General features: G+C 39.7%; 1 protein-coding gene across 50 annotated transcripts in view; it reads right to left on the bottom strand.

Moving 5' to 3' along the window:
- Positions 1–14,942, bottom strand: part of RIMS2 (regulating synaptic membrane exocytosis 2) — a 503,494-nt gene that overhangs the window by 55,186 nt on the left and 433,366 nt on the right. For 37 of the 50 annotated variants that reach the window (XM_074577608.1, XM_074577599.1, XM_074577598.1 and 34 more), the window contains one exon: positions 4,463–4,704. The exons of the other annotated variants lie outside the window; for them this stretch is intronic. In XM_074577608.1, coding sequence (XP_074433709.1) covers positions 4,463–4,704 — 242 coding nt within the window. The remainder of the gene's footprint in view (positions 1–4,462; positions 4,705–14,942) is intronic. 50 annotated transcript variants of the gene reach the window in all.

The raw sequence follows: 14,942 nt of genomic DNA, 5'->3' as shown, positions 1-14,942 counted from the left end.
GCTGCCCAGCAGGGAAAGGACTGCATTCCAGATATGAATAGCTAAGCAAGCACTGTTAAGATGCTGCTTGGGTTTTGCATTTTGTATTTTATTTTCCTCTGTAAAGAAAGCCAGCTTTTCCACTAGGAAGAATGCCTGTGGAATCAGGACCTGGGGGTTACAACATAAACTCTTTCTAACCTGCCAAATGTTAGCTTCTAGGAATGACTGATTGACCCAACTGTAGGGAGTATTCCTTTAGCTATTTTTTGTAGCACTGAAACGGTACAGGAACCAGAATTTAAATCAATTCTGATTTATCTTGCCACTTTAGAGCATCTGGTCTTTTACTAAAGTCTCATCTTAAGTAAAAGTTACCTTAATTAAAATTACTGTTGTGTCATCCAACCATTAGCTTGATCCCAAAGTTAAAGAAATTGCAGGAACTTCCAGGCTCTTTTCTTTTTTTTTAAATTGCTTTGAAATAAATCAAATCCGTTCAGAAAATACTGATCTTGTATATTCTCACATTTAAAATTTTCATTAAACCAAATAATAGGAAAAAAATACCACAGCAGTGATAAACATTGTTAAACGGAGTGTGAACTTTTAAAAAATAAATTACAACTTCCCTTTAAGCCCAAATGGAAACCAGAGAACGAGTTCTTCTATTTTTTATCCAAGTTTTCTGTATTCCCACAGTTTTAACATTGGCATTTTTTCTGCTGTTTCTTTTCCCATAACAATAGTGATGCACAGAGCACCACTTAAGATCTTTTAATGTAACGAATATGAGAACACACTTGGGTTCTCTTGCAATGATAATCTGAAAAGATCTGTTCATAGTGCCTATGTTAATGTGGTGAGATCTTTTCAACTTCTTGGATTATTATTTTACTTTCATAAATTACCCTTGATGGGCTTGGTCAGCAGAGTTAACGGATTAGCAATTTTCTAGACATTTAAGACTGTATGTGTCTGAGGAGAAAAGAGCATTACTTATTCAGGTTTTTGTCATATTTCAGATGTATTCAGTTCTTTCTCTGGAGGCCTTCCAACACAGAATATACACTAGCCACAGCTGAATGAAATCCAAATACTGTTTTTAGGTATTTGTTGTTGTTGTTGTTTTTGTTATTATTATTATTATTAACATGACTCCTTTTACTCCCAATTATAACAACAAATCAGCATACTCTTTACCGTAAAAACCCAAACAACTGTTCCTACCTGAATACTCTAAAAGAATTAGACCAGAATAAAAAATATCGTTGTGTGTCATTTGTGTCAGTTTCTTAATACTATGCCAAATAACAAGAAATAATATAAAATTAATTTGAAAAGACAGAAAAATGGACCTTTTAAGGCATTTATTGTACGTCTGATTCACAGTCCTGAAAGCAGTTATGATGACTTACTTTTGAAAAAACTTCTGGCATGGATTTAGTTATAAAATATGAATGAAGAAAACCACTGAAATACAATTATGCTTTACAAAACACTTGAAAAAAGTTTCAGAGATACTGGTAGGAATTTCTTCACTGACTTCCATATGAGCACACAGTTTATAAAAGCCTAGTTGCTATAAATAGGATCACAGCTTTTTATAGAAGTAGTATTGTTATTTCATGATATCAGTATGCTTTTTCAAGCCTGATATGTAAGGAGATACTTAGCTGACCAATTGAATGATATAATTTCTTCAGAGACTGCCTAACAACCTTTTATACTTCGACCAGTTTCTGTGCGGTCCCAGTGCCTTGCCACCTCAGCATCCCCTGCCTCTCAGTTCCAGAAAACTGTACTTACAGGATGTTTACCGCACGTTAGTGTTTTGATCCCAGCCCTTGTATCGATGCTTGTACCAATACACAATTCCTTGTGCGGGACACTTACCATTTGAAAACAGGAACACAATGAGGTAAACCAGGGGAATCTATAAATTCATTAAATACATTAACTGCAAGTTTTAAACCTCTGGCGTTCACGTATAACACCGGTGTGCAATATTTTCTTTAAGATGTGCCGACAGATGCTTAAGACGTGCAAAACACTTCTTCGTGATGTGACCTCACCCTCACCCACCCAACAGGCCATCACCTTGTGCCACCGGAGACACGACACCGTACTCATACTCATCCAGGGGCTGACGTCTGGCCACAGGCTTGCTCACCATCTGACCAGTGACCCAACTGGGTGCTTGCGTGGCCCAACTGTTTAAATGATGCACGTGCCTGCCCTGTTTGGTGAAGCCACGTGTGCCCACCAGACAAGGCCCCGCAGGAGCGTGGTCAAATAGGGCAGCAGGAGCTGGTGGGGTAACAGCTCTACCAAAAAGCCCGATACACAGGGGCCCTTTTCAGAAGGTGGCAGCGGCAGGTGCACTGGCTGCTCTCCTCGGGGCCAGGCACGGGCCAGCCCTGAGCACAGGCCTCTCCCAGGGAGCAGCCGAGGGACAAGGGCTGCCGGCCAGAGCCGTGCAGGCTCCCCTGGTTTCTGCTGCTCCTCTAACAGCCCTGGAATGCAGTTCCTTATTCAAGAGTTTTTCAGACACCCCATTCACCATGAATGTGGTGTACCATGAGTACTTTTGAAAGAGTAACATTTCACATTTGTCCCTGACTTGAGCATCTAATCAGTTGTTGGGCAAGTGGTGGGATATAACAGAGAAAAACTTCAGATTAAAAGTCCAAATAACTAAGACAGTGTGGTATTTAAATCAAATCTAGGCGAGCCACACAATACAGATTCTCTCCAGCGCTGAGACACGCTTGAACAGCATACAAAGAGCTGACATCCTTCATTAATATCTCTTACAGTAAGAGAGACTAGATTAGGTCAGAACTAGTAATGGAGTGCATTGCATCTGACTTGATATTTAAATACATCAATACAGGTACACACCAAAGTACTATCGCATGAGTAAAATTTAGATTTCTAGGTGAGCAAGTGGCTAAGATTTTTTCTTGCCCAACCAGAAACTTCCCAGACTGCATAAAGATGACTTCATCTTTTGCCTCGCATTCATTTGAACTCAGAGAAAATAGAAATGCATATGAAACTGCCATCTCCATATCCTGCAAGTGAGTTGGTAAAACATGAGACTCCTGCAAAGTCTTGTCTACTGGTGGAGTCATCAGTGTCTGCATGATTTCAGAGCTTTCATGATATACGTTCTTTCCCCTCTTCATTCCCTCTGGTCTCATATGTCATTCAGTAAGACGCACACTCAAACTGCCTGCTCTCTTTCTGTACTCCTCCTTCTGCACCCCTCTCCTGTTACCCCTCTAGCTTACCCTTCCTTTCCCCCCGTTTTTACTTCTACTCTTTCCAGGTACTTTAAATCCCCCTCCTACAAAAGATTACTTATAAATATTTACCACAATTTCTGACATTGCAAATCATCATTTTCCACCATTTACTTATACATTAAAACTCTTATCACTTTGATATAAACTGCAAACTTTCCAGAGAACTGAAAAATCTCCTACCAGTGTTTGAGTGGTGGTTAGCAAAACGGAGACCTTCAGATGGGACCAAACACTATGGAATGCTATAAACTTATGTTAAATGACATGACAACATTACAACAGTTTTGCTTAAATGCTGAACATACATCTTATGTATATACCTTGAAATATATAAATATATATGTGCATGAGTATATAAATTGCTTAAACACTTTTATATATATGTCATTTAAATACAAGTTATCTTTTTCCATGTAAAATACACTTGTCCTATACAGCTTCCTTAATTGACAATGAGAGCTTTTCAGAGTGCATTATATGGATTTTTCCCTGAAATAGGAGAAATAGAAAAAAATGCATATGATTTTCAGTGTTTTAGTCATCAAAGCAGAAAAACTCTCAATTTTTCTGAGGCAGAATATTTCAGTATCAAATTTCAACTGAGATGAACAGAAATGAGGAAAATTTATACTGACGGTGAATATGCTTGTAGGCTGAAAAGGAATTACTTAAAAAGCAATGAAACAGTTATACTAAAGTAATAAAATATAACATATCAGTTTTTTCCAGGAAAATTGTTTTGTTTCAAAATATGTTTGCATGTTCAAATGTGAAAAAAAAACCCACACTGAAATATGAAAACACTTTTTGTGACAAAACTAAAGGAATTTTGCAACATTACAGTGACCCTTCACAAACTCGCAGTAAGGATTCCCCCCAAACAGAAGTATGTGGCTCATGTTGGCTCCTGAGAAGCAAGGAATTGGTGCATTAAGCAGGTTCCAGCAAGCAGAAAATAAAAGCCTTAGTCCAACCTGAAAAGGATCTTTGCTAAAAAAAAAAAAAGTTTAGTAAATGTCCAGAGAAAAAAGATGGTCATTTTCTTCATTCTGTAGAATATTGTTGATCAGGCAACTTCAACAGGTTATACAAATGATTAAACCGTAACACATACACACTATGCACATTAAAATGATAATTTGAGAGGGGGAAAAAAAAAATCCAGTTCCTACCAGTTTGGCTGAGTTGTGACGTGCTACGGCTTTTTCGCGAGAGACCCACGATGGCGACCATCTTTGCACCGATGCTGGAGCGTCTCTTTTTGCCACCACCGCCAACAGTGCCCACTGCAGTGTCCGACTGGCTGCCATCGTTCTTCTCCAGTGTGTACATATCCCCGCCGATGCTGGTGCTCTTAGTCATGTTCTTTCCTGAGGCGCCCATCTGTCTGCTTTGCATTTTGGATGTAAAGACACTGTCAGCCAGTGGATGGATAAACAGTGCAGACAAAGAAGAGTAAAAGGGGGAAGACAGAAAAGGACAGGTTTCAGATGGAAGGTTTTGGGAGACTGGAGGGTAAAAGCAGCTAATTCACATAGGTAGGGTTTGGTTTTTGAGAGGTAAAAGGGAGCAACTATAATTCTAGGTTCCTGTTTGGTCTGCTGGAAACATACTTGACTCATCAAAATTTTGTTTCAAATAACACATGCTTATTTACTGATTGTCTTAAAACACATCACCAGCAAGAGCACATCAGTATATCATATATGCATTTTTTTGCTTGGGAAATCTAAGTTCTGCAAACAGTGCTCTGCCTCCCTTCTTCTCACATATATACCCACAAATGATCTATATTCCTCTGGGAAACAGATAATTGATTCAATAGCATGGAAAAGGATATCAGTCTGAAGTCTAGCTTTGGTTTCTAAACATTCAGACATTTCAAGGATGTTTTCAGTAATGTGGTTTAGCTCACTCAACCTATGATTTTGATGAAATTACACAGTAATGAATAGCTGTAGGTTTTTTGCTCCTTCTCTTCAGCAACAAATAAATATACTATATATGTATTTCATACAACACTTTGTTACTATATGACATAGGTCATCGTAACTGATACATGGAATTTATTCTAATATACCTAATATACCTACGTTGCTACATCTAAATTATCTGCTGCAGCATTTCGCAACACGTCCCAGTGGGACCTGACCTATCAGTGGTCCAGGCTAAGGGACCTTTCCATAGGTAAGCTTAGGAGGTATGGGTTAGATGAGTGGACAGGGAGGTGGATTGAGAACTGTCTGAATGCCAAAGCCTAGAGGGTTGTGAACAATTGGAGGGCTGTAACTAGTGGTGTTCCCCAGGGGTCAGTACTGGGGTCCCATCTTGTTCAACATATTCATCAGTGACCTGTTTGAGGGAACAGAGTGTACCCTCAGCAAATTTGCTGATGACACAAAACTGGGAGGAGTGGCTGACACACCAGAAGGCTTTGCTGCCATTCAGCGAGACCTGGACAGGCTGAGAGTTGGACAGAGAAAAACCTAATGAAGTTCAACAAGGGCAAGTGTAGGGTCCTGTACCTAAGGAGGAATAACCCCATGCACCAGTACCGGTTAGGGGTTGACCTGCTGGAAAGCAGCTCTGCAGAGAGGGACCTGGGAGTTCTGGTGGACAGCAAGTTGACCATGAGCCAGCAACATGCCCTTGCGGCCAAGAAGGCCAATGGTATCCTGCGGAGCATAAAAAAGAGTGTGTCCAGCAGGTCGGGGGAGGTCATCCTCCCCCTCTACTTTGCCCTGGTGAGGCCACATCTGGAACAATGTTCAGTTCTGGGCTCCCCAATTCAAGATAGACAAGGAACTACTGGAGAGAGTCCAGCAGAGGACTATGAGGATGATCAAGGGACTGGAGCATATCTCTTATGAGGACAGGCTGAGAGACCTGGGTCGGTTTAGCTTGGAGAAGGCTGAGAGGGGATCTCATCAATGCTTATAAATATCTAATGGGCAGGTGTCAAGAGGATGGGGCCAGACTCTTCAGTGGTGCCCAACGACTGGACAAGGGGCAAAGGACGCAAATTGGAACACAGGAAGTTCAATCTCAACATGAGGGAAAACTTCTTTACTTTGAGGGTGACAGAGCACTGGAACAGGCTGCCCAGAGAGGCTGTGGACTCCTCTGGAGATATTAAAAATCCACCTGGATGTGTTCCTGTCCAGCCTGCTCTAGATGAACCTGCTCTGGCAGGGGGCTTGGACTAGATGATCTTTGAAGGTCCATTCCTACCCCTACCATTCTGTGATTCTGGAATTCCTTTGTACAGAAATTACGATCTACAGTAATGACAGCAGTACCTATCCAAATTTTGCCCCGACATCTAAGTGGTAAGTGTCTGGGCAAACATCCAGACCTGGAAACTCTGGAGCACACAGGCCTGAGAACACATAAAAAATGTTTCTACTTCAGTGAAGTTCTTGCACAGAACTTAAACCTTGATTATTCTGTTCAGTACAGTGGATCTCACTGAAAAGTCCCTGCTAGGTAGTCTTAGACAATCCACGAAACAATGGAATATTTCTGGAAACCAGGGGAAATTATTCATTTTTGTGTTAAATCTCTAGTATGTAAAGGCTAACAAAGAATATTTCTAATTTTTACACAGACTTTCAAAAACATACAAAGGCTATTCCTAGAGATTTACTGCTCAGAAAATGGCTGTAGACTAAATTTTAGTGGGTATGACCATACTCCTTTCCCCTTACCTGTAGTGGCCTGAATCTATTTCAAAAAAGGAAGGTTTTATTGATTCTTTATGAAGTTTTTATAACACATGCTCTGTCACACAAAAATTATCTCTGGATTTAATGCAATGCCCTCAAAAGCAAATTGATCACTGGCTCTTTTCCCACTGACTCAAGGGGAAATGGGATGAGGCATCAGATTTGGAACAACTGCAACTATCTAAGATATTTGAGAGGTACCCATAAAGTGCTTTGCTCTTTACTTGACAGCTGCATGTTCATGAAGGCACTAAATGCTTGGAGTTAAGCCACAACACAGAGGAAAACATAAGAACTAGTTTATAGAAGAAGTGGACCTCTGCCATCAAATCAAAAAAATATTGGGTGTGCTTCTGAAGGAAGTTATAAGGGAAAATATGAATGAGAGTTCGGATCACGAGATGGAGAGGCACAAACCAAACCTGAGAGAGAGACTTAGTGGCCTTGCCTGGACAAACAATAGCAAAAGACTGCAACGCAGTGGTAACCGGAAAGTTCTTTTCTTATCCTTTACCGGAAAGTTCTTTTCTTATTCTTTTTTAACTCTGCTGTTATACGTTAGCGCATACTGACTCACATTGGTACATTTAACACTAAGGAAGGAGTGGGGTAGGAAGTGAGTAAAGAGGAAGGCAGGGAAGGAAAAAAAGTGGATCTCTATTTCTGCAGCTTTTTAGCACTATAGTAACTTACTTGTAAGATGATAACATCACATGCTTTATTTTCTTTCAAACTAACACCTTTCGGGATGCTAGTTTAGAAACCTTAGAAATGAGATGACACAGAAACTTGTTCTCAGTTTCAACACTACCTTGCATATAAGAAATACTAGAGAGATCTAGAAAGAAGGGTCTTGAGAAGAGCTAGTACGTTCAACTTTCTCTTCTGCAAAATTCTAAGAATCAGAAAATTAGGGCCCCTTATCCCGTAATGCTATTTTTAACCCAAGTTCTCTAAGGAAGTATGATTAATGTGACTGTGTTTTCTGTCAGGTCTCTCTCCTTTCCATATTTTTTAAAATCAGTTCAAATTTGACACAGGAAAACTAGAGCTATTTAGTTTCTAAAACTGTTTTGAAAACAGATCCCTGGAGAGAGATCTTATGAATGCCCCCTTGGGGAAAGACTGTACTATAAGTCATAACTGAATCTCTGTTATTTCATGTGGGAGCTCATTCGCATAGGACAGAGTGATGGGGAAGCGACATTTTTACTACCTGCAGAACAACCCGTTCCAATGATCCATTTTTCAAGTATAACATCTAGAAAATCAGTGGGTGCCTCTCATGTTTACTAATAGGAAATAATAATTATGGCATTGCTTTATAAGTGATACTAACATTTAGGAAAGGTCTTATGTCATAGCAGTGAAAACAGAAATATTTTCTTTTCTCATAAAACTTACACTGAGGAGAAAGTTCCCATTTCCTGAGTCTAATGTGCCTTTGAGGTGCTTCATGTGTCATTTCCCAAGATGTATAATTCTATTTAAGTGCAATGGATTACAATAATTACCCTTATAAAAGAAATCGATGTGCTTAGAAAGGCTGGTGTGCAAACAAAGTTGCTATAATTTCACTATGCAGTTAACTACAAAAGTACTACGCCTTACAAAAATCTGTGCCTTGGCTGCTGTCTAAAGGCTTCTGTATCAAAATGAATCTTTGCTGTTTACACCTGCCAAGGATGAGGTGGACTTCATTCAGTCACATTCTTTTGACCGACTGAGAAAAGTAGGAAAGAGAATTCAAGTATGGAAAAAAGGATTTAGATTTCTGTGGATATACCAAATACTAGTACAAATGGCTAATACTGAAAGTTCATTCACAAAACTCCATTTTTTTTCCAGTAGACTTCTAAAAACATTTGCTTTAAATAAAGGTTTCCCCCCCATCTTTTCCAAAGCAGCAGAGAAGACATCTTTGTTATACTCGCAACTAACAAACATTTCCTGAAGAAAGCCATCACACAGCAGCAGCTTTTTATCCTCAATTCCTCTTTCAACAAGAGAGCTTTGAGAAATAAGTACTAGGAGAGTTCTGAGTGGCTTATAGTGCCTTATAGTAAATCTGCAGTGGACACAAGCACCTCCTTTACCAGCACTCTGAACCCTTTCTCGCCATCCAAACCCTCACTCACTAATTATTCTCAGGAGATGCTTGGTATCCTTGCCAGCAATGCTATCCTTCTACCTAGACTTTTGACAGTGCTAGAAATGGATTATTCACAGAAAAATAAGGAGTTGTATGTCAGGTTTGATTCCTTTCTGAAGTAACAGAAACATAAGATGGACTTCAGAGTAAAAAAGAGCAAATCCTGCAACCTCTTATTTTCACAGGAAACAAAATACTTGAAGTTTTCTTCACATGTACATATACACAAACATAATCACACATGCATCCAGTTAAATATGTACAACAATATTTTAAAAATGACCTTAAATAAAAGTAATTTATGAGATTATATGAGTCAACAAGTAGGTAATTCACTAAAACCATGGTTCTCAAGGTGCCTTATAAGATATTAATCTTAAAAATATCCTCTGCAAAGAGAATATGCAGCCTGGTGGTGGTGGTGATAATTAAATAAAATAATTAACTATGCTAGTCCCAATCACATGTGAATGGCAATGGCATAATAATCACCCTTATTGGAATCAAAACAAGAACAAAATCATCACGCAACTCCAGCTGCATGGCAGCCTACAGCCAACAGCAACAGCAGGGTGAAGGTGACAGCCAGGCCACTGACTATGGCTTATGGGGACAAACTAGTCAACAAGAGCAGGGTGACAGACAAAGCTCACACAGGAACGTTGCTTCCTGTGTTACCCCCAAATGCAGGAAACCACCTGAGCACTCCGAGAACCAGAGACGGGTCTCTGTGGAAGCAGGCTAGAAACTCTAGTCAGATGCTTCAATTTTCCAGTGAACACAGAAAAAGGAAAGATTTCTCTACGCAGTCTTCAATCACGTTCTTTTCTACTTTTTCTCAATTGTGAGAAGTAAATTTGTACGCCCTTCCTAAAATACAGTATTCCTCTGTAATCTCTTTACAAACAAACAGAGGGAATGCTCAAATGCAAATTAAATGACTAGTAACTGCTGAGTGTAAAACAGACGCTGAAATCTGATCATCAATTAAAATGGTTTAGTTAAAGCAAGCTCAAAATAGGTATTAAGCCTATTTATATTTTCCCAAGTAATAATTATTCCAGACAGTCAGGATCAAGTTGGGCATGTCAGCTTCCTATGTATTTTACAGCACATTTTCTTAACTGTAACCGTTTGTGGCTACTTACACTATGGATAAATTTTAGAAGAATAAATTCTCAAAGCTAAAGCAGAAAGTTCTTCAAAACAAACAAGAGAAAAATAAGACATTAGAAATTAGAGTAAAATATTTAGAAATATTTGTAATTTAAAGCCAATTCTGGAGTACAACAACCCTAAGCACTACATATTATTCTTAACAATATACCATGCTAATGAACTGAGGGGAATCAGACTGACAGATACCTATGATGGGAAATTTAATAGGGTCCTTATTGTCATTGAAGACCCCTGTGCCACACCAATAGTAGTTAATAAAATGGTTCAGGCCTGTTCTCTGACCTTGACAGCCTGCATACACACAGCTAGCTTACATCCTTCCCAAAAGAGGATTTTCTCAAAGCTAAAGCAGAATTTGAGATTCGATAAAGCCAAGTGCCAGTTCTTGCATTGGGTTACAAGAACCCCATGCAGTGCTACAGGCTTGGGGAAGAGCGGCTGGAGAGCTGCCTGGTGGAAAAGGACCTGGGGGTGTTGGTCGACGGCCAGCTAAATATGAGCCATCAGTGTGCCCAGGTGGCCAAGAAGGCCAACAGCACCCGGCTCGTATCAGGAACAGTGTGGCCAGCAGGACTAGGGAAGTGATCATCCCCCTGTACTTCACACTGGTGAGGCCTCAACTGAGCACTGTGTTCAGTTTTGGGCCCCTCACTACAAGAAGTGCTTTGAGGTGCTGAAGTGTGTCCAGAAAAGGGCAATGAAGCTGGTGAAGGACCTAGAGCACAAGTCTTATGAGGAGCAGCTGAGGGAGCTGGGGCTGTTTAGCCTGGAGAAAGGGAGGCTGATGGGAGACCTTATTGCTCTCTACAACTACCTGAAAGGAGGCTGTAGTGAGGTGGGGGTCGGTCTCTTCTCCCAAGTAACAAGTTATAGGATGAGAGGAAAATTTCTCCATTGAAAGGGTTGTCAAGCATTGGAACAGGTGGCCTGGGACAGTGGCTGAGTCACCATCCCTGGAGGTATTCAAAAGGCATGTAGATGTGGCACTTAGGGACATGGTTTAGTGGTGGACGTGGCAGTGTCAGGTTTACAGTTGGACTCAGTGACCTAAATGATTCTATGATTCTATGATCCTCAGGCATGCTGTCTCGAGGAAACAGACCCTGACCCATGCTGTCTCCTTAGTTGTGCCTGGACTGAACTGGGGGCACGTTATCAGTGCGTCCTGCACAAAGCTATGACAAGGAGGACACGAACTGCTTAAACAACATGGATGATCACGGCATGGTGCTTAAGACTATGTCTTGGCACTGTCTAGTTTACTGGTGTAAACATAGCCTTAAATTCTCTAAGCTTTTTCGGTATTTTTTTAAAGAAAAACAGTAAGCAAGTACAAAACTGCTCTTCATACATAGCCTTCTGGAAAATGCAATGTTTCTGGATTTGTTAAAGGCATTCATCTTCAAGATCTCTTTGCAGAGGCCCATTTGTTTTCAAAACAGGGAGTGCAATTATTCTCTGAAATCAAATTTGCTGTCAAGGTTTTCCAGACTCCTACTATAGCAGATAATCATAAACTACCTTGTTTTCTCCCCAGTTTTTGAATATCTGTGCTGAATTACACAAATACTAGAAAACACTGGCAGATAAACCCTCCCAAAATACAATCAATGCCTAGGACTGGCTACTTGGAAAGTGATCCCTTCTGGAGTTGATGCATAGCCAGAAGTGAATACCATAAAGTGCTTGAGGAAATCCTCACAGAAGGGAGCCAGTGAAGTAAGTCTTGTAAGACCTTTGCTTCTGTCTTGGTATCTCCTGCTTTAGACAGTCCATTTCCTTGATATCTGACCAAGAAGGAAATCAAATGTGTGTGAGATTTGGCTTAAGGAGAGGGAAGATTTCACAGCGTGAAAGGATCCTGCTGTAAAGGCAGAGAAACTGTTTTGAAACCGCTTTATATAGAACAGTAGAACTGGTAACTCTTGCACCAGGTAAGATGGACTGCGGCGTGGGCAAATGCTCCAGATCCTAGATAAATGGGTTTCGGATAGAATCTTGGTTTAATCAACATTTTTGGATGTTAAGAAGTAAAAAACAAGTCAGAAACTTCATCCAGCCTCTCCTAATTTCTGACTTATTCGTGCTTTAGAGGTGTTTAATAATCTTACAAGAAAATACTAATTTTAGAGCTAATTGCTAATATTCTTGGCTGCTGTTACATTTTCCATGAAGCAGCTGCAGACACACTGAATCCTCATCATTTCATATGTATCAAATGTAAAGTCTCGTCCTGTCTCCATAGTTAAAAACCTGCAGTCTTTGGCTGCAGCTTTTGAACCGGTTGCAGAGTTGGACAGTATCTCACTAGTTTGTCAGATTCTTGCCTACAGAAACAGGAACTTTTTATAGAAACTGGCTGATTAGTACATTAAGTGCCAAATTTCCTCAGGCCAGAAAAACAAAACAAGAGAAAACACAAACTAAAAAACCCACTGACACCTGGGAGTCCTTATGTTTATCATGCCGGTTGAGGTTTACAACATGTGGGAAATCAACCAGAACGGGGATGAAGGAACTAAAGGCAATGACTCCCCCGAAAGCTGTTACTGATATAAAGAGCAATTAAGAAGTCCCATGCGTTAAAGAACTTCATTAAGTCTTTTTGTAGGCATCCTGTGTTGCTGCACAGGGCAGTCCTGCCCATTCTTTCTGTACATTAAGCAATACAACTGCAAACAACAAGAAAGGCTAAACTAGGAAAACACATTGACTCAGTCTTTCTCCACAGACAAGAAAAACAACTGACAAGCATGCTCAAACACAATTCTTAGGACACCACGATCATTCAAAAAACACAGATCATATCCTTTCAGACATCCTCTGCCACCATCTCATTTTTCTCTCCTTGACTTATCAAAACAATAATCAGACTCTTGTTAATATCACCTCTCCCTGCATCTCATTTGTTAAATAATATCATGATTCAGCTGCCAGCTCAAAATAAGTCCCAGCACCAGGAACTCCCGCTCTGTAGAGTGATCCACTGAACTGAACGGCTATTTCTCATAACCCACAGCTGTTACCCGGCATTTTCTCCGTCTCTTCCTCTCCCTGCTCTTCCTTCTGTAATCTAACAAACCGACAAGACAGATATTTTGTGTTGGCAAATGTAGAAAAACTTCCTCTTCCCTCTTCACTAACCTGGTAAGTTGACATTGCATCAGCAGGAGTTCTGCAGGAGTAAAGTTCTGCTATTGTTATATAAAACTGACTTTTAAATCAGACCCTGGCCCTGAACCGTAACAGTCTGTGGCAGGAGGCAGCACAGGGAGCAGCAGAGAATCCTTACACCCAGTGCCTCCATGATCACTAGCAAATTGCAAAGAACATCACTTACTCTATCAAGAATAAAAAAAAAAGCTATTCTATCTAAGTATGACTGATAGACTAAAATTATTAGGACAATCTTGGTTTTGTTTGTTTTCCACTTACGAACAAGTACATTTTACTAAAACCAGTGTCATGAAGCACAGGCATTTTTCCAATCTAAAGTATTATTAATATTTTTAAATGTGAGGGAGAAGATATCAATACTATCTATTGTACTGTGTACTGTTAGTAGGATTTTTGAGGATTTTGTTTGTATTTTTGCAGTCACCTTTACAGCAGAATTGGAAATGAAAACATATAATCTGTTGCTCTGTCAAAGTGTATGTACTGGAGAATCAGATTTACACTTAAGTCATTTGGTGGGTCTTGCAGGTTTCTTTTTTTTTCCCAATGCAGAGTCAATATTACTACTTCCCTGTCATTTAGCTTAGTTCTCTGGTAATAATCCCTAATGAAAATAAAGCACCTGCAACAGTAAAAATCCACTTTGCCAAGTGTGGAGTATAGTTGTGTGCTGTGATGTCCTAGGGAAAGGATTTTAACAATTTTTCAGTTGTTGTAATAGATATTTTCTAATGCACGGCTCTTGTGAGACTGGAAGGCCAACTGAAGATTTTGCGTACAGCTTTTTACAGGCAGGAGAGGAATTTTAATGCCATTCTTAATAGACCTCTTAACTCATTTGGAGAGGCTTTAATTTCATTAATTTGCTGAAGAAATTTAACAAAAACAGCATTAAGGGGACAGCTGTGATGTAGAAAATAACATTTCCATGGGAACAATGCTTCCGGCCAACGCACGTATTCCTCTGCCAAATCACATCAAAGAGAGACACTGTAGGTTCAAAATTATAATGACTTAGTCTCCTGAGATTCACTTGGTCAAAAATTATCCTATTAACTGATTTGTGATATAAATCTCTAATAGCTACTGGACTGACTCAATTATTGGGTTTATTTTATTGAAATTATAACAAGAAAGTTGGTGGGAAACAATAAAGCAGTGATCATAATGTATTCTGCTATGTATATTACTATTAAAGGAAAACTTGCGTGCACATCTCAAAATAAAAGTAACAATATTTTTATATGAAGTATCTGTTTCAATGGTCTCTTTCATTACAAATCAGAAATACCTCACCTGTTACAGTACATAGGCTGACTTGAACCGGATCTCCCCCACTCCGCTAGACATCAAGCTCTGCACACTGCTTTATTATTACACATTTATAGAGGTATAGTTTTTTCCATATCATGCCTAGCA

Source organism: Larus michahellis, chromosome 2, assembly GCF_964199755.1.
Source record: "Larus michahellis chromosome 2, bLarMic1.1, whole genome shotgun sequence".
NCBI classification, from domain to species: domain Eukaryota; kingdom Metazoa; phylum Chordata; class Aves; order Charadriiformes; family Laridae; genus Larus; species Larus michahellis.
Note: the sequence above shows the minus strand (reverse complement) of the source record. Positions and strands in the feature narration are given on the sequence as shown.